Source organism: Physcomitrium patens, chromosome 8 (genome assembly GCF_059467195.1).
Source record: "Physcomitrium patens ecotype Gransden chromosome 8, ASM5946719v1, whole genome shotgun sequence".
Classification (NCBI taxonomy): domain Eukaryota; kingdom Viridiplantae; phylum Streptophyta; class Bryopsida; order Funariales; family Funariaceae; genus Physcomitrium; species Physcomitrium patens.
In genome coordinates, this window is record NC_143417.1 from 10,890,523 (window position 1) to 10,914,725 (window position 24,203).

Sequence of the window (24,203 nt, forward strand, 5' to 3'; positions counted from 1 at the left end):
AAAGAATGATAAAATAGAAATAAAGAAGTACATATATTTAAAGAAACTAAAAAGGCTTATTGCCAAAAGACAAGAAAACTTGAGACTCTTGAAACTAGACTAAAAGCAAGAAAGAAGTTGACAAGAGCGAAGAGGACTTCACTCTTGTTGCTATATATACTATCTAACTAAAGGCTACATGGTAATGTTCTATAGGACTTCCAATATGTATTGACTTTGTAGAATACATGTCTTGAATTACAAGGCAAGTTTTTCTATGTGTGGGCCATATAATTAGCTTGGTCTTCAAGCTAACAACATGTGTGGTACATGGCCAACTTATTGACCACATTTCTAACCCAAAAAGTCAATTAAAGATATCTATAAAGTCAAAGCAGCCTCTATGAAGCTTTTAGGAAGCTTCCATAGAAGATATTATAGAATTAAATTACTTTTATCTACTTCTACTTACTTCTATCTATTTATATAGGTAATTACTGGCTTACATGTATATGTCCGTGACATTACCCTCTCTTCTAGGGACGAGTTCCACAAGGAGCGATCATCATATGTTGAAGAAATCTATAATGTGATGAATTGTATTTGCCACATACTCGAATCTTAATTCTCTTCAAAGATAGTTAATAGGACCTCTCAACCATCGATAGTATTCTATACCAAGGAGGGAAGACCACCTTCTTATCTAATCGTTGTTGAGGCCTTCATAACTTCTTTCAAATAAAATATTTGGAATACCCTCAGGAGTTGTTTTTACCTCTAATATAATTACCAAACATCGGGAGTCTCTTCCAAGATCATGATACCAAATGCATTGTATTTTGCCATCTATTCAAGAAAAAATATGTCATTCTTGAGGATCTTCATCTCAATTACATCATCTTGAAGGTTGTGACAATTATAATGTCTCGTCCAGTAGGTTAGAAAATAAAGGCTCTTCAGTTGAATCTATTGGTTGTTGGTTCTCCATCTCCTTAGCGACACAATTATAAAGAAGCTACAAACAAGGATTGAAAGTAGAATGTTATCTTACCTAGATCTTATTTTTTTTAAAAAGAAGGTTTTCATTTTGATTTTGATGGATGTCATCGATGAAAAGCCTCCACTGCCTTTGCTACATTTGTAAGATTCTTTACTAGCTCCCATGTGCATTCACTAATATTATATATGTACCAATGGACAAGATATTCTAATTTATTTTGGCACTGCCCTGAATCTAGGACTTCTTCTACTTCAAACTCTTCATTATTATCCACTTCTATAAGGAATGGTGGAGCTTATCTTCTTCTTGGTATGTCCACTATCTTGTATAATTCAAGAAGAGACACGTGGAACATTGGATGGATTTTCATTGACTTTTGTAGGTGTAAACAATATGTAATTGGATTGATTTGTGCAGAAATAGGAAATGGTTCAAATCTATGATAGTCCAACTTGTGACAAGGATGAGTGGTATTGATATTGCGACAAAGTAATCATACTTTGTCACCCATGTCGAATGGTAGTTGTTCCATTGGATAGACATCCGCATTGATCTTTTGTTATTCTTAAGCTTCTTTTAATTAAACCTTCATTGTTATATATAATTTTGATAAATGATTTGCCAAATCTTCCATTGCAAGATTATTAGCTTTTGAAAAGTCAAAAGTATCAAGTCATGGATGATAATCATAATTGATAAAGAAAGGTAATTTTTTTTTAGAAGAATGTATTGTATTATTATAAGCAAATTCTATGAATGGCAAAAGAGTTGTCCAATCATCTTATTGGTAGTTAATAGTACATCCTAAATACTGCTCCAAAACTTGATTAACACGCTCTATTTATTCATTAGTTTAAGGATGGAATATCAAAGATAGTTTTATATGTATTTTTAAAATCTTAAAAAGATTTTGCCAAAATCTTCATACAAACTAAGTTCCTTATCCGATATAATATCTTTGGATAATCCATGATAGTAATAGATGTTGTCAAGAAAGAGCTTAGCTATTTCTTCACATGTGATAGATTTTTTATATGATACAAAATATGTCGTCTTGATAAAATGATCTACTATCACAAATATAGGATCATAAGAACGTGAAATTGAAAGATTTGTGATCAAATCCATAGAAACAGAAGACCATGGTTGTTCTAGAATAAGTAATGGTTGAAGAAGTTTGTAAAGTCGATAACGAGGAGTTTTTGATCTTGAACAAATGTTGCATGACTGAACAAAGTCTTTCACACCCTTCCACATTTGTTGCCACCAAAAATCTCTAGATATAAGCTCCAAAGTCTTGTTGTATCCAAAATGTCTTATTATTAGAAAGTCATGCCATGCTTGAAGAATACGTAATTATGTTTTTTTCTTTTGGAATATATAATTGACCTTCAAAATAGAGTAGGTTGTTTTTGAAATCAAACTTAGAAGTATCTTAGAACTTAGAAGAAAAAGTCTCAATATTGTGAACAAGAGGATCAAAAGACATAGTTGATTGGATTTGTTTCACAAGGATCAAATCAACAGTCAACATTGATTTCATTACTCAAAGATGAAAATGCTCTAGCTTCAAGAGAATTATTCTTCGTTGTTTAAAAGATGCATTCCTTTCTTTTGGTGCAAGATAAGAACATCTAGAAAGAGCATCTAACAAACCTTATTATTTTTTGGGTTGATATGTGATCTTGAAATCAAATCTTGATAAGGACATGCTTCAACGGACTTGGCAACGACTTAAAACATGTGCTGATATGAAGTACTCGAGATTCTTGTAATCCATATATATGATGATTGGATTAGAAGTGCCTTCTAGATGATGACGCCATTCTTGAAATGAATCCACAATTGCAAGAAGCTCTTTGTCGTGGATTTCATAGTTAATCTTGGCTGTTGAAAATTTTTTGAAATAAAAAGCTACTAGGTGAAGTTTATCATCTACTCCCATTTGTTATAATACAACACCCAAAGCAATGTCTGATGCATCTATTTCCATAAAAAATACCTCAAAAAATTTGACATGATACAAGATTGGAGCAGAAATAAAGGTTGACTTCAAATTTTCAAAAGATGCTTCAGCTTCTTTACTCCACTCAACTTTGGCTTTGCAAGTTAAACATGTAAGTGGAGCTACAACTCTAGAGAAGTCTCTGATGAAGATCCGATAATAGTTGACAAAGTCTAAAAAGCATTGAACATCTCTTACCATTTTTTGAATCTTCCAATTCATAATTGTTTGAACTTTCTTCGGATCCATCATAAGTCCATCATTTGAATTGATGTATCCTAAGAATTCGACTTGAGTAGTATAGAATACATACTTTTTTTATCTTAGCATAGAGTCCCGTATCTCTTAATTTTTGTAATACACGATGAACATGAAGTTTATGTTCATGTGTATTCTTAGAATAGATCAAGATACCATCCATATAACAAACAACAAAGTCGTCTAAAAACTCTCAAAAAATATCATTCATTAAATGTTGAAAAGGTGCCAATGCATTTATAAGTCCAAAAGGCATGATGTTGTATTCAAAATGTCCAAACCTAGTTCAAAATACATTCTTCCATTCATCTCCTTTTTTAATACTTACTAGATTGTATGCTTCCCATAGATCTATTTTTGTGTAGATCTTAGCTTAATTCAATTGATTGAAAAGTCCAGATATCAAAGGTAGAAGGTACCTATTTTTGATGGTGGTCTTGTTGAGTTCTCAATAATCAACACAAATCTCCAATGATCCATCTTTCTTCTTCACAAATTAGATTGGAGCTCTTATTGGTGATTTGAAATAGCATATGAAATTCTTGGCCATATTTTCTTCAATATATTCCTTGAATTCAGCCAATTCATTTTGTGATAAACTATAGATTGGTCTAAATGGCGGTTGTGCTCCTTCTTAAATGTCAATTGAACAGTCATAGGGACAATGTTCTTGAAGAATATTTCTATTTTTCTTCTCAAATATATCTTGAAATTCTTGATATTGGCTCGGAATACTACTTGAAGTCTTTTTATCATTAAAAATAGGTGTGGCGTAAATGACACAAGGTGATCCTTCTTTTTCAGCATGCAAGAAAGCTCTTACATCTACAAATATAGGTTTAATTGCACTAGACTTATGACTTTCTATTGGATTAATTTTACTCTTAATTATGCTTTTAGAGAAGTCAAGGATACGAGAAATCCAATCTATAGAAGGATTATACTTTTCTAACCATGATAAACCTAAAATAATTGGATTAAAGAGAGATCTAATTATATTAAAGATTATGCAACTATTATAACCATTTATTGCTACATCTATAAGAAGTATTTTATGAATAATATCTCTAGAAGACAATGGACAACCATCCATGACTTCTACATGAACAAATTGGATTTTTTGTACTAACGATATTTTATGACTTTTAACAAATTCTACATCTAAGAAACAAGCTAAGGTACCTAAATCTATCAAGGTGGAGGCTTTATATTTATTAGGTCCTAAAGGCACATCTATTATAAAACAAGGAGAGGGTTCTGAGGAGAAGATAGGACCTTCATTAAAAATTGTATAAGATTCCAGTCACACAATGCCTATTGTAGCTAGACAAATTTCTCAATACATTGTCTTCTTTGACAGATGTGCTCATCATTTTTTGATTTTGTCCCTTCTTTGGACAATGTTGAGTAGTGTGTTTAGATTCTCCATAATATAAGCACAATCCTTTTTCACGGCGACAAGTCTTTTCTTGCTTGATAAGATGTTTAAAATATATCACATTAATTTGTATATTCTCTCCTTCTGAATGTATGTATTGAGGAGATGTCGGTGTTGCCATCATATCATAGTAATGTTGAGGCCTATTTGTACGACTCTCATATCAAAATTCAAAAAGTTGATTGTCACATTTCAGAGCAAAGTTAATTACATGACTCAATGTTTGAGGATCAGGTAAGTTGAGCATCAATTTCTTTACTTCATATTGTAATCCATAGAGAAATTAGTTAATAAGTGCAGCATCATCTTACTTGATATTAATTATAAGTTGTCAAAACTGTGAAGCATATAACGTTACAAATCGATTCCTTTATTGTAAAATATGAATCTTATTAGTTACAACACAAGTTGTATCGTGTTCTCTACACATAGACCAAAATTTTGCAAAAAATGCTTCCATATTTTCAATATTAGATGTCATCATTCAAAAAAAGATGAAAACCACGATAGTGTTGAACGTCAAAGAAGTGTACCAATGAATCTAACTTGTAATCCTAGAGTTGGATAGCTTTGAATTTGAAGTTCAATCACAAGTTGTATTTGATTGATAAATCCTCAAAATTTCAATCTTATACTATCAAACTTCTCGGATATGATAACTCTTGCTTCTCTAATACTTGAACAATGTTCCACCATAGGTGCAGGGACATGATTTTGTGCAGATATTGAAGCAGCTCTAATCATCTCTATATCCTCACTTCTTGCCATTCTTGTTGATTCTTGTAGTGGTAAGCTAAGTTGATAAATTGCAAGCAACAACTCCCTCAATTACGCTTGTATTTGTGCCATTGCACTCTTCATTTCAAGAAGCTTTGTCATAATAACACTCAAAAAAATATCTAATACTACTCAAGATAAGTAAAAAAAAGGACTTAAGGACAAAAAAAAAAAATACTAGGAACAATATCAGTTTAGAAGAGGGTAATCTATAACTTCTAATACACTTATGTCTTATCATGAGAAAGGGGTAATCCACTCTTAATCAAGACAAGACAAAGCTCTAATACTGTAAGTATACTCTTGTCAATCTGTCAAGGACATGAACTAAAAGATGATACATAAATCAATGAAATCCATATTAAAGAAAGAATGACAAAATAGAAATAAAAAAGTATGTATATTAAAAGAAACTAGAAAGGCTTATTGCCAAAAGACAAGAAAACTTGAGACTCTTGAAACTAAAATAGAAACAAGAAAGAAGTTGACAAGAGTGAAGAGGACTTCATTCTTATCTCTATATATACTATATAATTAGGGGCTACATGGCAATGTCTTATACGACCTTCAATATGTGTCGACTTTGTAGGACATATGCCTTGACTTACAAGGCAAGTTTTTCTTTGTGTGGGCCACATAGTTAGCTTGGTCTTCAAGCTAACAATATGTGTGGCGCATGGCCAACTTGTTGACTACATTTCTAACCCAAAAAGTCATTTAAAGACACCTATAAAGTCAAAGCAGCGTCTATGAAGCTTCTAGAAAGCTTCTATAGAAAATATTATAGAATTAACTTGCTTTTATTTACTTCTACTTACTTCTACCTATTTATATAGGTAATTACTGGCTTATATGCATATGTCCGTGACATTTTTTGTTGCAAAATTTCACAATAACAAAAATTTCTTTACAAAGAATAATTAACTTTATATTATCTATTCAAGAGTTTAAAAGATGTACAAGTTCTAGTAACAAATATCTTAATGTTCCAAGTAAAATAATAGTAGTACAAGAGTGTCAATAAATGTTTAACATTACATAGCCTATAACATGTATAATTCCTCTATTGTAAATACTCTCTACATAAATTAAATATATATATATATACTTGTTTCTATTATATATTATAAAACTATTATTAAATTTAATATTTTTTTTATAAGACTATTATGAAATAATTCATTTTATTGTAAGTATTATATTTTTTATTTTAAAAATTTATCAAATATTCATCATAATACATTCAATTTAATCAAATAATAACATTTAATTACTAGGATTTTTCTTGTAAAAATTTTAGAAGATTGTTATTTACTATTTGAACTTATTTTATTATTAAAAATAATATAAACATATATTATAGAATCAAATAAGATATGAGGTTTTAATAGTTAATCAAAGTAATGAAATAAAATTAAAAATAAAAACTTATAACAATATTCAAAGTAATAATTTATTTTTACCAAATTCAATCACATTTAATATTTAATCAATGAATTATCTATAACTTGACATTTTTTCTGAGATTTATAATTTTTCTTTTTCTTTTCTTTTTTTTCTTTTGTCATTTACTACACTGTAACAATTTGAGACAATACATTTATAACCTTGCATCCTAAAATCAAAACAAAGGTTAGCATTATTTTACAATGACATTGGGCAACTTGGATAGTTTTAATCCAAGACATAAATGCACTGGACAAAAGGTACATCATGTGACAAAAGGAAAACATGTTATAAAACTATTTCAATCAAATATGTTTTCATTAAATGATTAAAGGGAGACGGTCACAAAAGCATTTCCGATTGATTAGTGGGACATCATTATCTTTTCATCACTCACCTCAGAACTTTTCCTTCATTTAATCACGTGTAGTGTAAGCCTCCAAATGCCAATTCTTGCCAATCATAATAATACACTTCTGTGAATGTAAATATGCTTTAATATGAAATCGCATATACCAAGTAAACCCAACCCTCATTGTAAGACTTCTATTATACCTGAGTTTAATCTACCTTTGATCGAACATCTCTAGGATGTATAAACAAGAGCAGCATGGAGACAGTCAGTCCAATGAGGTAGCCTCCTACTGCACCATACGTGCAACTGATGGGCCATTCCTGTCCATCGAAAAATCATAACATCAGTAATTTTACTTGAACGAGATGACGGGGAATGAAACCTGCAACACTAAGATGTTACAACGACTTTGTAAATTATGGATGAAGAAGCGGGTCCTCATAAGCATATCATGTAATCATACTTTCGTGTTGCAGACCATTGAGATTTTAGACCTAGTGTTCCAAAAGGAGGCTCCAAGCACACAGATTGTAGAGAAAAAACATGATCTGCATAATAATGAATAATTGATACCTGCCATGGGCGCTCCCAGTCCAGAGGCATTGGAAAAGCTCCGATCCAAGCACCTATTACAGCTCCGTGTGCTGGAATGCAAATTGCTCTTTCCATTCCTCCCCTTGGTCTACAGGAAGAACATCAGGTCAGAGTGTTGCCGCTATGCTCAAATGCCAACCCACTCATACCAATCAAAGTTGTTGAAGTTCCAAAAGGATATTTGAGCACATATAAGTTCCCTGCCTAAGAACAAAATACAAGGTTGATGGCAAAAAATACAAGCTGAGTGCAAGATACAAAAGAAGCTATTTAGTAAACCACGTTGAGTTGAGTACAAGAGGGTCATTAAGAAAGCAAAATTACGAACCCCAACGGAACCAGACAAGGTAATCTGCAGCATCTCTACTGATGAACTCACCCATACATTCAAGTAGGCGATAAATAACGTATTTTCATTGGAAAGTACCAACTAGCTACTACAGAACACTTGAAATGAACATGTTTTAGAGTATCCACAGAAGTTACGAACCATGGGATGGATGCAACACTTTACCCAAGGCACAAACGCTAATATGCAAAGAGTTGATGCGTATTACATTACCTAGTGAATGCAAATATCCGTTGCCAGTCTGGCCAAAAACTTCCAAGTACTATTGCAGCGGGTAGTGCCTGGTTGTTAAAACAGGTAAGAAACAATTGTAAGCACATATTAACACTAAGCCCTCCAATAATGTGACAGAGCTACAAAAAGAAGATCCTGCGTGATTTCAAGGACAAGTGCATGAAACATACCACAAGCACTGACATGAGACAGGCCCAATGAAACGTTCCAGATGCATACCTGCACTCCATATACTGTGAATTAGTTAAAACGATACAAAAGCTTCTCTACATGCACATAGAAGAATTTAACTTCTTGAAGAGTAAGTGAAGTAGCTTAGATGATGATTTCCTCACGAAAAGAGAAAAAGAAAAGTTGCACAAAACTAAGTGGTATTGCTCGGCGAAGGTTCACTGACACCAAGTCGAGTATGATGTGCCTCTTCGCCAGCAAAAAATTAACATAAACAAGAAACACATTCTTGCCCTAACCGCATCCCTCCAGGCTTGTTTTTGTTATCGATAAACGACATAGCAAAATTAGACAAATGCACAATTACAAGAAAGATAACTCACTGTAGAGAGGCTGGTGCACCAAATGCTAGAGCCAAAAGCGCAGCCAGTAACGCTCCTGCATATTATCACAAATTTGATCAGCACTTGATAAGAATACTCCAATCCCTTGACGATACAAGTTACTGCAAGCGTACATTAAACTCTAGCTTTGGCATCGCAGAGAAAATCACCTCACTAGCAGTTGATTTCAAAATCTAGAGAAGTATTCAAGAAGAGAACTATACTTCTTGAATTCTAATTCTACTCGTTAAATAATTATTACTTTATTCATTTCAGAAGTTCTGCAAAGAAGGTTCCAGAAACGACCTACAGGGAGGCTAATAAGGCCACCACCGATACACCGCCAGGCCTGCTCAAATCACAAAAAAAAATCGTTGGTGTTATTTTGAATAAAAAGAAGTGAAAGTTTATATCAAGTAAGCTCAATTTCAACTTGCCGTAAGTAAGCAGTAAGCGCTACTGCGAGGTATTTTTGAAATTAACATAAAAATAAAAATCAGATCAGAGAATGGCAACTATGCGCTTAAGTAACTTGGTAGGTCCATACGTATAAACGTGTACTTTACAATAGAGGAGCTTCTATCATCAGCAAAATTCATCAAGAACGTCATAGCTTCATGCCATATAGACTCAAAAAGTAGGTTGCAACTTGATGCAATTTTCAGAAACGCAAATCTCTACAGATGCATACATTTCATAACCACTAATGCAAGTAAATTATAAGGACTCTCCTGAGTGGAAAGCCACATACCGGTCTTGGACTTGAAGAGAAGACCATCATCAAAGAATGCGCTACGATCACTGTCGGCAAAGTCACAGCCTGCCGAATGATTTGACCGATCAACACATCTTAGCACATGAGGTACGCATACAGACCAAATCTTAAACCCTAAGCCTCTGGAAACACTAAAAGTCGAGCAATGCACTTGAATTAATATATCTAAACGAGTTTTTTGTTTTTTTATTATTATTATTTTTTTTATTTTTTTTGAGCTCCCTGGATAGTGACAAGATTTGATTATACATCAGAATAGAAAATTCGAGAAACCATACCAGGGAAAGCTGGATTGTCGCAACAGGATGTGCGACGAGGTTCATTCCGTAGTAATCCGGGAGAGCCTTCATCCCAACCACAACCGCCGCTCCACATAGTCCTTGCAGGAGAAAAAGCGCGATAGGACTAGGACCGTCTACAACACGGGGCAGGTCATTGCGAAGCTCCGCTGTCTGTTGATCCGCCATAGCTGCGAAGAATTGCAACAATCGCCAAACACAACACCAGCAATCAAACTGAACCAAGGAAGACGAGTTGCTCCGGATGTACATCGTTCATCCATTTCGGCAACAGACATCGAATTATTCTTCGGATGATTATGTTACGCAATGCTGCTTCCTCCGACCGTGTTGCACGGAACATCGTGATTGAGCTGAGGAACTCTGTTTCCGAGCTTTAATCGAAAGCTCGATTGATAACTTGTTGCACGAATTCTCTTGAACAATAGCAAGGGCGGAGATAGCACCAGGTTTAGGGTTACTTGGTCCCACCAGAATATTAACAAGGTTTGGATGTTTAATATGGGAATCAATAACGTGGAACACCAAGGTTGCACATCTTTGAAGCAAACTAGCCTCGTTAGGAGAAAGAAACAACAGAAGTGGATCAATTGTGATAAAAAGAGGTGCAGAAAATTAGAGAAGGTGTAGATGGTTAATATTTGACATTTGAAGGAGCAAGTGCAACATAATTTTTTTGTGTGGTGGTTTTGATTGACAAGAGACATTATTCAAACAATTCCACAAACAAAAGAAGTTAAAGAGATAACTACAACAAATAAATCAACTAAGGTAGCTAGAAATAGAGAAATGAATCACATAGAGTTTGTATTCAAAATATCTACTAAAAAAGTAGTTCTTAAAGTAACATTGTATAAGGTAAAATCTTACTTGAATATGTCTTAATATAAATTTTAAATCAATTATAATCAAATATAACAAATACTTATATTATTTACATAAATTGAAGTAAGTAGAAGTATGTAAAAACTTGATAAGTAGATAATATATTTTTTAAAAACTTGATAAGTAGATAATATATTTTTTAAAAACTTTGAAGAAGTTTCTTAAATGTTAATTAGATCTTTAGATTCTATGAACATGACATGTCATGTGCAAATAAAATCTTATTCTATGTTAAGAGATTTTTATTTTTATTCTAGTAATTTCTAGTCAAGATGTTGTGATAATTTGGTAAAAACTATTCTACATAAATATATAAGGTTTTAAAAATAAATATTTATATATACATAATTTAACAAAAATAAATTAACCTACCAATATTCAAATATATTTAATTTTAGGGAATCATTAGTACTACATCCTTAATTGATATTTCTATATCCTAATTAATACATGCAACAGTTGCAAGAGATAAAAGTATTAATAATGTCATTTTGGAGGTCTTCAAGGGCAAAGCCATTGAAAAGAAATTTATTTTTAATCCAAACAACTAGCTTCACTTCCATGACTTTTGTTGCCACATTGTGAATGATGCACTTTAGCAAGAAGGTGGAAACCTTCTTTACAAAAGAGACATAAGAAGGTGTTGGAATTGAATTTGGCATAGGAATCTTTGTTATGCATGAGTAGGAGCAAGTCCTACATAAGCCTCAACTACCAGGGTTGAGGCTATTACAAAAACAACAATATAAAAAAAAAAAAAAAAAAAAAAAAAACTTAATCAAGTTTTAGGATTACAAAATCAACGGTGATGTAGACAAGGAGTAGCTATAAAAAAAGAGAAGCACAAGTTAATGTTGATCTTAGAGATGGTCACTCAACTATTTGTGAAGACAAAGATAGCTTGTATAATAAGATGCTCAAGCCTCCAATTGCAACAAATTCTACAATGTTGTTCTAATATCACAAAAAAAATAAAAATTAGGGAGATTTTGTCTTCAAAGATCCCTGCAAGAGAACTATTGCTTGATCTTGCCTGTTGATTGATTAGTAAGAGCATTATACAAGGATGTGTTGCCCCTTTTGATCCTTCATAGCTATTACTAGTATTAATTAGGGTGTAGAAATATCAACTAAAGATGTAGAATTAATAATTTTTTTATTTTAATGTATTCAAATTTTAGCAATATAAATTAGCCTTCTAATTAAATTTTTATACTACCAATATTTTAATATATTTTAATATATTTTAACATCAATTAATTAATTTTTTTATTTAATCAATTGAAATAATTAATATCTATTAAATTTAATAAAAAAATATTATTTTATTTAAATAAAAAAGTATATTAAAATTCATCATAAATTTATTAGACATATAATTTTAAAAGAAAATATTAAACTTTAATATATTTATATTTCTATTCAACAAAGTAATATTTCTACTAATTTTTAGACAAAAATAAAATTAAGATACATAAATTACATGTAAAAGTAAAAAATTTAATTTTAAAAATATTCCTAAAAAATTTAAATATAAATTTTATTTTTATTTTTATAAATGATGTTAGAAACATTATCCAATAAATCTTAGCCAATGTAAATGCATTTCTAGATGATACATTGGAAGAAATCATCTTTAAAAATATATATTTATATAATGTAAAAGTTTTGAATGATAGAATATTGTGAAATTTCAAATTTATTAGTAATTCTTAAAAAAAGACATGAGTTCAATCCATGGATTTATGGATAGAAGAGAAAAAAGAGACATGAATGAAATCCATAGGCTTAAGTGTAGAAGAGAATATGAAAAAATATATATATTATATATGACCCTCAAATATGCTGAAATATCAATAATACCTCTATATTCTTGAAATAGCAAATCTATTCCTCATTTTTGTGATCATAGCAAATCTACCCTTTAATGTGATAAGGTATTACCACTCATTTTTTTTTAGATGTATTTGGGATCCAAACCATATACCACACAGATTTTAACATGGCCCTTTTTGATACATTTACCTCCTTCTCTTTTGTTAATATCAATGTATTGTGCAGATTTTATTACACTATTTTTTGGTTTCTATATAATTTCAAAAGCCAAGTTCATCAATGAAACCGTTTTCTGTTGTGTTTTAGCTAAAAAGAAGGTGATACATCCAATTTGCAATTTTAGATTAGCTTCTATTATACAAAGATAATTAAGAAGTCACAAGGTGGTTAAGACAATTGATGATTACATTGTCAATGAATAAGTGATTTATCAAAGTCATTGTTTGACAAATTTATCAAATGGTATAGCATCTCATGAACATAAACTTTTGTATTATTGCATGCTAACCTTGATTTATAGAAATTATAGTTAAAGTTTTATTTTATGCATAACAATAACAAACATACATTGAGATGTTTGGTGATAACAAAACCAATTGTTCTTCTATGAATGCAAGCACTTTGTCTTGAGTTGCTTCTCTCAACTTAAAGCAATATTTTCAAGGGATCTAGGTAATAAAATAATTTCATAAGCAACCATACTTCAAAGAAGGTAATGGTGTAGGATTAACATTAGATAACTAAGTCATTGGTACTTATATGGGATCAATGTAGGCCATGAAATTCAACCTTAAATACATCTACGCTTGCCATGATGAATTAGTGAAGGATGTTTACCATAGACTTGAAATCATAGACCTTTATTATTAGTAATTACTTTCAACAGACTCTCACAATATATGAGTTATCTTACTACAACCTACCTTCAATCATTTATTTCAATTTTTTATCCATCATGATGAAATTTATGCTCCACACAAGCATCAAAATAAAATAAAAATGGTGAAATATGCCAAAAAGTGTTGCACCAAAATCTATGTGGCATATGGTTAGGGCCCCAAAAGCACCAAAAAAAGAAAGAGTAGTGATACCATATCACATTCAAAGGTAGATTTTCTATTATCAAGAATACAAGGATATTCTTGATATTTCAACATATTTGGGGGGCATATATGATATTTTTTCTGTAAAAAAGGTAGAAATAATTTGAATGTCATATCCTTGTTCATGGCATCATCCACACTAGAGAAAATTAAATTTGCTATCTTGTGGATACAAAAGTATAGAACTGATGTACAAAGCCTTACTAATAAATGTCAATTTCTTGGAGAAAACATATATTTATATAAGGAGGATTCAGCATATGAACCGCTGTCTGTCAAATGCTTAAGCACTTGTGCCCCCACAAATTTCAACTTGTGGGTGAAATTTTGCTATGTGGTTCTCATCCAGTGGTTAAGCCTAGGGACTTGTCTGCCAAAGCAGACGATTATTACTCATCCAAGTTCCGTTTAGTAAGGATTTCATCTCTAATGTATTTAGGGTTGTGCAAGAGTACGTAAACCCTTTTCTCACACTCTTCAATCATCCTGTTTTGGGTTACTTCTCTTTGTAAGTGAAACTCCAAGAAGATTCCTATAACCAAGAAAGGACTCCACTTGATAAAGAGAAGTGTTGCTCAAAAAGCATGACGGGAGTGCATCATGTATGCATATAAGAATTCATTGATTTCATTCACAAAAGTCCATTGATTGTGTATAACGTGTGATCCAACTTCATAAACAGCACCAAGAATTTTCACTGTCTTCACCTAAGAAGTCAGATTACCATTTTAATCCAACATACTAATCTACCTGTTTAATGCTTAATCACTCTAAATTTCACAACCTCCTCTCAATTCTAAAGTAGAATCTTGTGGGAGATTCATTCTGTTTCAGTTCGTTCACAGGCACTGCTGACGGTCTGAGTTGGTGCTACTCATGCAGCCCTCTGTCTTGGAAGCATTGTAACCCTTTGGCAAGAACTGCAGGTGTGGTGCCACTTGCCAGTTCGCATACTACTCCGTACATTTCACTTGATGTTGGAATATCTGATGTCCTAAGTATACGATATAATTACGATACAACAAACTCTTGGTTGCTTTGTGTTGATACCTCTGCTACACCTGACTTTCTCTGTTATAACCCAAGATATATTCAAGTTTTGAGGCCACTCTTTATGAATTACAAATTGAGCGGTGTTGATAAAAAAAATATCGTAATCGTGAGTACACATTTCTCAGTTTTTTGTGTACCTGTGCTGTTTCGCCGTATAATCTCCAGGCTATCCTAGTTCTTCAAGATATGACAGACAGAATTAACAAGGAGGTTACCTGCTCAAAAATACGGTCAAATTCAAAAACCGTTGATGATCCTGTTCAAATCAAGTACCTAGAATGAATCAGCGAAGTCCAAGACAGATTTGGGCTTCATCGATTGGATGACCCCGCACATTGGACAATCGTGCTTACTATCCTGCCAAAATTTATCTGCACAGTGCATACATGTGTCGATGTGTCCACATTTATTATACAAGGCCCGTTGTCGTTCTTTCTCCACACCAAACTCCTTGAAGCAGCAGAAACACTACAATGTTCACAAGAAAGCAAATCAGTGCCACCTTCAGCCTAATGATTCAGATTTGGTTAAGAAAACGCCTAGATTGTCAAGTAATTCATCTAACATACAAAGCATGTTCAGTCTTGTTCCATTTAGACAACAGTTGTTCCAATTTTGTGGTGCATGACTGTGGTTCTAAAAGTTCAAGGTTCAGGATCACGTTCTCTGATATTTAGGCTAAGATCAATGCAAGGATGTTAGGTGTATTCTCTACTTAAATAACATGTTTCACATGAAAACACTAATTAATAATTGGCAATCATCCCCGAGCCAGATTTGATTTTCTCAGGTGTACATATACATTGTAAACAATTAGAGACTCGACTTACGGAAGCAACCGCCTGGGGGTTTATCATTTGAACATTAGTTTTTGAGAAAGCTTTCTCAGGAGACTTCACGCTTACTCCAAGATAACCGTCCTCATCATCATCACTCAGATCGACAATGACCGGATCTAGAGGCTTCAATACAGAGCTCACGTGTTTCTTTTCGTCCAGTGGCAGCACAACAGCAAGGACCTGAATAGGAACCGAAAATCTGGTTAGAACATCTGGCACTGAAGGAAAACGTCGCCTTTTCAAGCTTTCAATTGCTCTCTACTTTGGTACATTCCACGCTATGTTTTTGAAAACCAGCAGTGCGCAGAATGAGAATAAAGTGAGGGTTAATATAAAAGCTTAGCATTTCTAGACATATCATGTTGCACACGAAACCTCAAGGTATTTTATCTTCCCAAAGCACAAGCTTTTGAGAACCACAAAACAAATATCCAGATATGAAGAATCAAGATGAAGGAGCAGACGTTGATCATACCTCACAATCTGGACCATCGGTGAAAACACAATCACCTTCCTGTGTCTTGATCTCTGTGTCTTGATCCCAGGGCTTGTAAGCGCCCTCCATGCATGAATGCTATATCCAACGTACCCAAAACAGAGAATCAATCACACGTAAGCAAGGTTGCTTTGAGTGATATCCTCTCATGCTATATGCTGAACATGAGGCAATTTTTCTACCTGTAGTGACTAAAAGATGGAGTTTCATGTGCTTACCTGAAGCCAGAAGAAGAAACCACGTAGTAAAATCATTTTTTCTGATATATCTAAGCACTCCTTAAGCCGTCTAGCTAAATCTGTTGCATAGGCATCCAAACATTCCTGTCATCAGCCTGCCAAAAGCATTAAGTTCAGGTGCAGAAATTAAGAGAATTCTAGGAGTGCAAACACATCAAGGAAATTCAATCTTCAGCACTTTTTTCAAAGTATATGTTCGTTGAATTTCGATAATGGACGTTGTAGAGGCAAATTCACGACAGATTCCTAGAAGACTAAAGGAAGAATCGAACTTTGAAACAAAGGAACAGGCACTTGCCAGGGTGATGATCGAGGTACGAAAGGCCTTCACCATCTGTAGGGACATGCATAGTGCGGCCACGCATTTGACGCAGCTTTAACAAAGGCTTACGTCGAGTAGCAAGCTCCCACATCTCTGAAAACTCTTTTAAGTCTAAAGGTTTGGAGAGGATTTCTTTCAATTTACAAGAGAAGACACCGCCTTGTACATCCACTGGGAGACTCCACTTGCCTCCCAGTTCCACATCCTGCAAATGGTACACAAACATCACTCCATGTAACAAGATAGCATTCAATAGGTACTGTAATATTCAATGACTAGACATAACGCTCCTGATATTGTGTGAAAAATCTATACAATGTATAAGCCAACAAGAGCCACACGACAAACAAACCTTCTTCTGGCGCCTGCCGCTGGTGGTGCAGCCTTCATTATCACAATCATCTGCTACGTCACATGTTTCGGGGGAGGGCAGCTTGGAGAGGCGTTTGTCGTAAATATTTCCCACGTTAGTGTCAACCCTGATTTCTTTCAGTCGAGACCCATTCTGTTGATAGCTGTAACTCGGTAGCAAATTTATTGCAGGAGAAACAACCTGTGAAGAATTATGGACCTTTTGAGAGATGGCATCTTTGGCCACAGATTCAAGGTTGTCACTTGCTTTATGGGAATCAGTAACTGGGATCACTGGGGTAGCAGGTAGTTCATATGTCAAGCTGTCGTCATCTTTCCACGACACTTTCTTCGATGGGATCTGAGCTCGTACTAAGTCATCATAATCGTGGCCATAATGCGGTCTTTTCAGAGATGGCTCCGTGTATTGAGGTTCATTACAGCAGGGGGTTAGAATTGAGGTTTTAGGCATGCGTGCATCTACGCTAATATACGTCACGTCCTGAAATCCACAAAGAAACATAAACTATGAATTACTACTCTTTAAACAAAATACGATAAAATGAAATATAGAAAATCCTAGATATGGCTTCTCAGTTTAGCACAATGATCACATACCTCCACCTCGGCTGCCTTCCGCTTAGTGCCAGATCCTTCATCCAGTTGATTGCGACATCCGCAATTCGAATTGGCAACAGTGGGACTCTGCGAGTTTGTCTTCGACAAGACGGCATCATTCTTCCCTATTACGCGGCTGTGAATGATTTTATCATCATTCTTCAACTCCAATTCATTCACATTACTCCAAACTGGAGCTGAGGGTGAAGTGGTAGCGAAACTGCTGAGTCCAGCATTCTGGCTCAGACGACAATCTACAGGTGGGACAATTTTACCAGTAAAGTTTCCAATGACAAGGATCGATTTCTTGCGCACAGTTTGGGCCGTAATTAGCACATCTTCGACGGTCTCATCCTTCTTCGAGTGAGAACAAAATTCTGAGAACTTCGCACGCGAGGTCTTGTAAAAACCCGATAATCTCGTTTGCAGATCATGTGAATCCATCTCGAGTCCAACTATCCGTCAAACCGAAGAAAATCTCAAGTCGTTCGAAAACCCACGAAATGACAAATGTATACTCCCAAGACTACACAATTCCCCTCCTCATTTGCCTGTCCTCACGGCAATCACCCCTCACATCATCTAATGTCAGCAGAGTTTGAAACCTAAGAGCTTCTGTACGCAATACCCACAGAAGCATCAAGAATCAAAGTAAACTGCAAACTGCAGACGATACGCTCTTGAACGGATCATCCGAAGCAAGTCCTCACAGCGATGGACACGCCCTGCAAGGACCCATCGTGATGGAAGACCCAACTCGCAAAACACACCCCACTACAGCGGCGCAACTCCGAGACTGCTCGTTGCACCATCGCTACTCATCAACACACCCGTTCATGGAAAAACAATAAAAATGTTAAACATATATATATATAAACCCTCAACTCCACAACAAAGGAGGACGCATTGGACCTCTCAGATGCTCCCAAAAAAACAGCATGAAGTGGACACTTTGCTGCTCGCTCGCATTGAAATCTCCGAAAGCGTCTGCAGAAGAAATTTGAATTGTGAGCTGTCACTAGTCCCTACACACCCCCCCCCCCCCCCGCCCCCCCAGTAATCACACCTTGTCCTCGGAATTTGCGCCCTCACCTCAGCCTTTATGTTTTTATTTGTATTTTTCTGTGGCTCCGTCTCAAGTTTATATTCTACTTTAGCATTTTGACAATTGTAAAGAGGACAAAGAGAAGCTTTGGAGTTTGTTAATATGTTCCGAAGTTTGTATGTGATAGTCTTAGTAGGATGAGGTAGTGATGTGAAGTCATAATGTGAAGTTATGCTTTGGAACGTCCTATTTTTCCAGTCTCTTTGTCAACTTTTGTTGAGAAATCAAGTCTACGTTCCATGACAAACTAATTTGGTTTTAAAGTTTTAGTGTGAATTAATAATCACAATTTTTTAAACTATTTCCAATATCCTTGAGAAAAAAACCCTATGAATCTACAAAAGTGTTGTTGATAAGTGGAATCAATATTGCTGCTCATGGCTCGTAGTACAATGCTCAAGACTGAAATTTTAGTAATTTGAGATTCCATTCTTTTGCACTTGAAATCAACATTTGAATTTGCAAGAAATTTTACCATGTATTTTTTTTTCAAGAAGTTGCAAGGACTTTGATCTAATACTTTTTTTATATTATACATTTACATGTTAGGAAAAGATCATTTTATTTATTATATTTATATAATATTTATATATAATATGTTATTTATATAATAGAACATTGTCTCTCTGAGATGGCAAAGCTAATCTATACACATAATGGATTATAACACAATACAATCTAATTTGTTATAACTATAATCTAGTTGGGTGTACATAGTATCCTCCTATCTAGCTGCATCATATGAGTATACTCTTCTAAACATGTTGGTGGTGGCATGAACGTGTAACATATATTATATATGTGTTACTGTAACAATAATATGTAATATGACCCTAATTAACAAGTCATCATAGACAAGAATATTATTTGTTTGTCAATCCTAAAGAAGACAAAATATGGATGGAATAATGTGGATTGTCTAAGGTGCTCCTAAGGACGACCCAAGGGACATCCTAGATCCTAAAAAAAATAAAACAAAATCTTAATTACTTGTACCTGCAAGGTGTACTAGGGTACACAAGCCATACTTGTATATATATATATATATATACATATATTTCTTTGAATACTATGGATTTGTAAATTTTTATTTGCAAATATCAGCAAAACAAAATAACAGGGTATTTCTTTTATCATCTGTAAGAGAATTTCAACGAATAAAATATCCTTTGGAATTATGTCATTTGTTGGTTGCTTTAATACATCTTTTTTTAAACGTATATAAATAATTATCTAGATAAAACAACATTACTTTGTGCATATATTTCTTAATATGAGTTGAACAATGTAAAAACATGAACTGTGTACTTCATTACATACACATGTGAAATCCAAGTACAAGGCAATTTACATCGATGATTCATTAATACAAAATGGTTCTGTAAATATGAAAGTAGTAAGTATAATAGTTATCTTCCAAAATATTATGTCCCACACAATTTCCATGTTATTGAAAAATGATTGGAAACAGGAAAACTAGTTCTTGGACAGTGGTCCACGAAAGCAGTTTGGTGGGAAGGTAGGGGTCGAAGAAACTTGCTGTACGAATCAGATGCTTCAACCTTGAAAGATGGACCTCAAGAGATACGAGACGACACTAAACGATGGTCTCAGAGGTCTGACAAATCATGAGAAGTTTCTCAATGCTTCAGAGATACATCAGGATCTAGCCTTCAATTTGACAAAATTGATCAGAAACAGACGTAGTTGTGTAAAAACTGTCTCACAATCCCGGCAATCAGAATCACAAGGTTAATACCATGAGTAGCTCGTCTTGATTATTGACAAAATTACAATTGGACAGCTGGTTTTCCATTTAAAGTGGATACTAGCATATTCCATGTAAGAAGATGGAGCAAAAGTTCAGTGTGGTGTTGAGGGCCACTTGAATGCGGAATACTAAGTTCCCTTTGGGGTTGCAGTTGGCACAGATGTATCAGGCTTCACTGCCACACCCTTCAAATCCAACAAACAACGATCCTTGAGTTTTGGGTCAAAGCGCAGCACATCAGTACAGTTTCGTTGCTTGAAGATACCCTCGAGGTCTTTCTCGATTCGTCTGGCAACATTTTTGAGTACTTTCGCTTTCGGAGGTCCAGGTGCAGCCTCTTCATGCAGAAGTTTCTCCTCGTCTGCAGTGAGCACAGAAATAAAACTTTTGTAACAAAATGCAATACATAAGATAATTATGGCTTCTGAAAGCACTTTTTGCTAAACCGTCCAGAGAGATATTTATTTTACGGAACATCTCCATAGTAAGCACGTTTGAGAGTTGAAACTAATTTATCCAGGGCTTATTAGCAGACTCAAACCAGAGAAGATGCAACCTCAAACTTCAATCCGATCCATTCCATTTGAGTTTGCAATGAATACTAATACTCATATTAGTGCTTACCAGTCATGAAAGGAGTACAATCTAAGGCATTCTCCCAAAGATTTTGAATTTCACCGTTGTCGTTGCCAACTGGAACTGATCCATTTTCAGAGATCCACGCATCACGTGTGCCTTCTAATAGAGCCCGACTGGGTTTTGAGACATGCATAACCTTGACATAATAGCACTGCAAAGGTCTCCTAGCAAAATGTAACCTCATACTTTGGTACACCTGCTTGTATCAGTCAAAATGTCATACTCGAATCATTTAGAAAATACATGTACACGTAGAACATATCATACCACGTCCGATTTCTACACGACGTCAATCTTGAGTATTACGCTAAATAAAACCTCAAACCATGTAAAGATTCTGCAAAATGCTAGAACAAGGGTGGAGACAAGGGTCGATGAAAAGATAAAGAACGGCATACTTGACGTGAGATGCCAATGAAACAAAGCGTCTTGTTCTCATCGAAGATAGCATACAGACTGGCCTTGGCGCCAGGTTCAGTGCAATCCGCAATGTGGCCTTCTTCCGTTAAGTAAGGAATATACTCGAGGCTACTTAAAGAAACACCCTCCCCACCTTGCATGGATTGTCTCCGCAATGCGTCTTGCCTCTTCCTATATTCTTCCTGAGCCTGCAGGTCATTACCAGATACTCGTTTTCACCTCTGCCACTAAATTCAAAAAGCATAATATGGCGGTTCAACTTAAATACGTATATGAGAATTCCCTCAACAGCCTTGGCAAAAAGAATAAAACTCAGACCAGTGAAACTTCCTGCCCGCCCAAACCCTACACGGAACACCAAAAAGAAATTAGGAAGAACTTCCTACAGCACTATACTTAAATCCAGAAAGGTACCTGAGCTGTAGCCTGGCGTGTTCTCTCTTGGTGCTCGTCTGCAGCTGCTAACTTTTGCTTCCACTTAGGTTCTGCACATTGATTTTGCAAATAGTAACACCAAAGGCAACCTCAATGATCACTTCCAAGCAATGCTCCAGTTAGAAATAATGTGATGAAGATGACTCAATTTCGCTGCGGAAGTTACATGCTTCCCTACTGTGATATGTGTTCACGCAATTACTACCAAGCATTTCGGTGCCATTCCATATGCAAAATTACTTGCCACACTAACATTGCTTGGACAAGTTGTTAATAAAGAAAAAAATCATTGTCATTAGGTCGTTTGAAAACATTTCACAAGACGTAGATAATGACCTGCGGCAGAGGCGAAGACCACAACATGTGGCCTCTGAGATACTCTCAGATCACTACGCTTAAAATTGCAAAAGAATTCCTCCCTAGAAAAACATCCGCGAACACCAGTAAGTCGCCAACACAATAAACATTTTCTCTTCCGAATGCAAGTAGCTTTCATACCTACCACACAACACGTGCTTGCCTCCAACAAAGCGCATCGTCAATAACAAAAAAACCTGGATATGGTGTCAACTTAAGCCTCGATACTCGAATAATTAAACTCAGAACGCATTTCCACAAAAAATTAAAAAACTAACCCGAGGAAAGCAGATTTCGGCAACGATGCAGATGCAGCACCGTCATGGTGGCTCTGACCAAGACTGCTCTTAAATATCAAGCCGTGGCTTCCCAAGCTCGCCGCAACAGCCGCCATGGTTCCTAACTCTCAATCAAAATGCGAATTCAAATCCTAAATGCAACAAGCGCACTGTCCAGCTGAGCTTCCTCACCTTCTGCCACCATCCACAAGTCAGACCTCCTCTGCAAACTGCGACAAAGCGTTCTACAAGCATGCCCTCTCATCACCAATCTCCCTACATAAAATCAAGCTAGACTTCAAATTCAACACCGAAATCCTAGTACCGGAGCCAGACAGACCGTTTCACTGGAAAGCAAAGCGAGCGCGCAGCTCGCTGTGTCGTCGTCCTCCCGTGCCAAAACCGAAGTTTGCCGAGGTGAGCTCCGCCGCGAGGAAGGTAGGCTCACAATTCTACAGGTAAACAAAAATCCGAAGACAAATCCGAAGACGATCCATCTCTCATCCAATGGATGAATATATTTGGATGGATGGGGATGATTAAGGATGAAGGATCCAGAACTTTATCTGAGCGTTTCGATATCCAGATGCAACCTCCACGTGTCCATGGATTATTGCTCAAGTCCAAACTCATATCCTTTATTATTAATATTATTAATAATAACCCCCCTCTAGACTCATAGATCTCCTTTTTCATTGCCTGGGGGGGGGGGTCCTGCTTTGTTTCTAATAAATTAAATAACAATCAAATATCTGAAAATTATTAAGTCTTAACCAAACTAAGTTGATGCTGTTTTCAGTGGCTTTTCTTTTCTTTTTATTATATTTTATATATATATATATATATATATATATATATATATATTATTTTATTTTAATTCTGTTTCTTCAAGTGACTCTATTTTTTGGTAGTTGATTCTTGTACTATGTGCAAAAACATTCAGGAGAACTCTGTCGTGTTTAAAGTTTTATTATTTGGGATCATAGATAGAGTTGTATATTATGGTGTGTTATATCATATTTCAAAAACCAACCAGTAGTTTCAATAAATGGCTTTGGTGTATGTAATTATAATTTCTTTTAAAAAAAAAAAAAAAAAAAAATCTAAATTACCAAATCATCAAAGACCAAATTCTAAAATGTCATTTTTTTTAATTGATAAAGATTACTTGATATTCTATAATTTTTTTAAGGGAATAATTTGTTTCTAATTATTGATGTTTAGAATAGATATGTTGTGGTTAATCCAACATGAAGAAACAATTTAAATTTTCAAATTTTTTCCATTTGTATAATAGTTTAATTATTTGATGAAATTGTTTGGTGCATGTCTTTCAGTTATAACTTTGTTTCTTGTGTTTTTAAATATAGATTCTACTTAGACTCACTTCATT

General features: G+C 34.7%; 3 protein-coding genes across 10 annotated transcripts; all 3 read right to left on the reverse strand.

Annotated features, from left to right (window-relative positions):
- Window positions 1-7,330: 7,330 nt before the first annotated feature.
- On the reverse strand, window positions 7,331-10,443 carry LOC112285555 (PIGF/3-ketodihydrosphingosine reductase fusion protein). The gene is made up of 8 exons (XM_024526468.3): window positions 10,043-10,443; window positions 9,741-9,809; window positions 9,296-9,338; window positions 8,990-9,044; window positions 8,606-8,654; window positions 8,415-8,482; window positions 7,832-7,940; window positions 7,331-7,578 (listed from the first exon to the last, which is right to left on the reverse strand). Exons 1-8 carry the CDS (start codon window positions 10,313-10,315, stop codon window positions 7,465-7,467), a joined length of 780 nt encoding a protein of 259 aa, XP_024382236.1. The 5' UTR covers window positions 10,316-10,443; the 3' UTR covers window positions 7,331-7,464.
- Window positions 10,444-14,562: 4,119 nt separating this feature from the next.
- On the reverse strand, window positions 14,563-18,737 carry LOC112285421 (uncharacterized). The gene is made up of 7 exons (XM_024526240.3): window positions 17,806-18,737; window positions 17,189-17,689; window positions 16,813-17,041; window positions 16,494-16,573; window positions 16,255-16,353; window positions 15,771-15,959; window positions 14,563-15,408 (listed from the first exon to the last, which is right to left on the reverse strand). The coding sequence occupies exons 1-7, from the start codon at window positions 18,247-18,249 to the stop codon at window positions 15,214-15,216; spliced, it is 1,737 nt and encodes a 578-aa protein (XP_024382008.1). The 5' UTR covers window positions 18,250-18,737; the 3' UTR covers window positions 14,563-15,213.
- A 1,917-nt stretch (window positions 18,738-20,654) lies between these two features.
- On the reverse strand, window positions 20,655-23,252 carry LOC112286182 (uncharacterized). Of its 8 annotated transcripts, none has more exons than XM_024527849.3 (7): window positions 23,151-23,252; window positions 22,811-23,002; window positions 22,512-22,594; window positions 22,155-22,225; window positions 21,719-21,928; window positions 21,306-21,516; window positions 20,655-21,042 (listed from the first exon to the last, which is right to left on the reverse strand). In XM_024527849.3, exons 2-7 carry the CDS (start codon window positions 22,924-22,926, stop codon window positions 20,810-20,812), a joined length of 924 nt encoding a protein of 307 aa, XP_024383617.1. In that variant the 5' UTR covers window positions 22,927-23,002; window positions 23,151-23,252; the 3' UTR covers window positions 20,655-20,809. The 8 variants fall into 8 exon arrangements, with proteins under 8 accessions (XP_024383617.1, XP_024383616.1, XP_024383619.1 ...); XM_024527848.3 differs by having other exon boundaries at window positions 22,811-23,005; XM_024527851.3 differs by having other exon boundaries at window positions 23,136-23,252.
- Between the last annotated feature and the right edge of the window lie 951 nt (window positions 23,253-24,203).

Bases quoted from the DNA above. Each gene is read 5' to 3' on its own strand.
- LOC112286182 (XM_024527849.3), bottom strand. From the start codon at position 22,926: ATGGCGGCTGTTGCGGCGAGCTTGGGAAGCCACGGCTTGATATTTAAG. The intron at 22,226-22,511 runs GTCATTATCTAC...ATCAATGTGCAG, and splicing joins GGTCTTCGCCTCTGCCGCAG to AACCTAAGTGGAAGCAAAAG. The intron at 21,929-22,154 runs GTACCTTTCTGG...AATGACCTGCAG, and splicing joins CACGCCAGGCTACAGCTCAG to GCTCAGGAAGAATATAGGAA.
- LOC112285421 (XM_024526240.3), bottom strand. From the start codon at position 18,249: ATGGATTCACATGATCTGCAAACGAGATTATCGGGTTTTTACAAGACC. The intron at 15,960-16,254 runs GTATGATCAACG...GTTCCTATTCAG, and splicing joins CCGATGGTCCAGATTGTGAG to GTCCTTGCTGTTGTGCTGCC. The intron at 15,409-15,770 runs GTAAGTCGAGTC...TGAACATTGTAG, and splicing joins ACCCCCAGGCGGTTGCTTCC to TGTTTCTGCTGCTTCAAGGA.
- LOC112285555 (XM_024526468.3), bottom strand. From the start codon at position 10,315: ATGTACATCCGGAGCAACTCGTCTTCCTTGGTTCAGTTTGATTGCTGG. The intron at 8,655-8,989 runs GTGAGTTATCTT...TATGGAGTGCAG, and splicing joins GGTGCACCAGCCTCTCTACA to GTATGCATCTGGAACGTTTC. The intron at 7,579-7,831 runs GTATCAATTATT...TTCGATGGACAG, and splicing joins ACTGGGAGCGCCCATGGCAG to GAATGGCCCATCAGTTGCAC.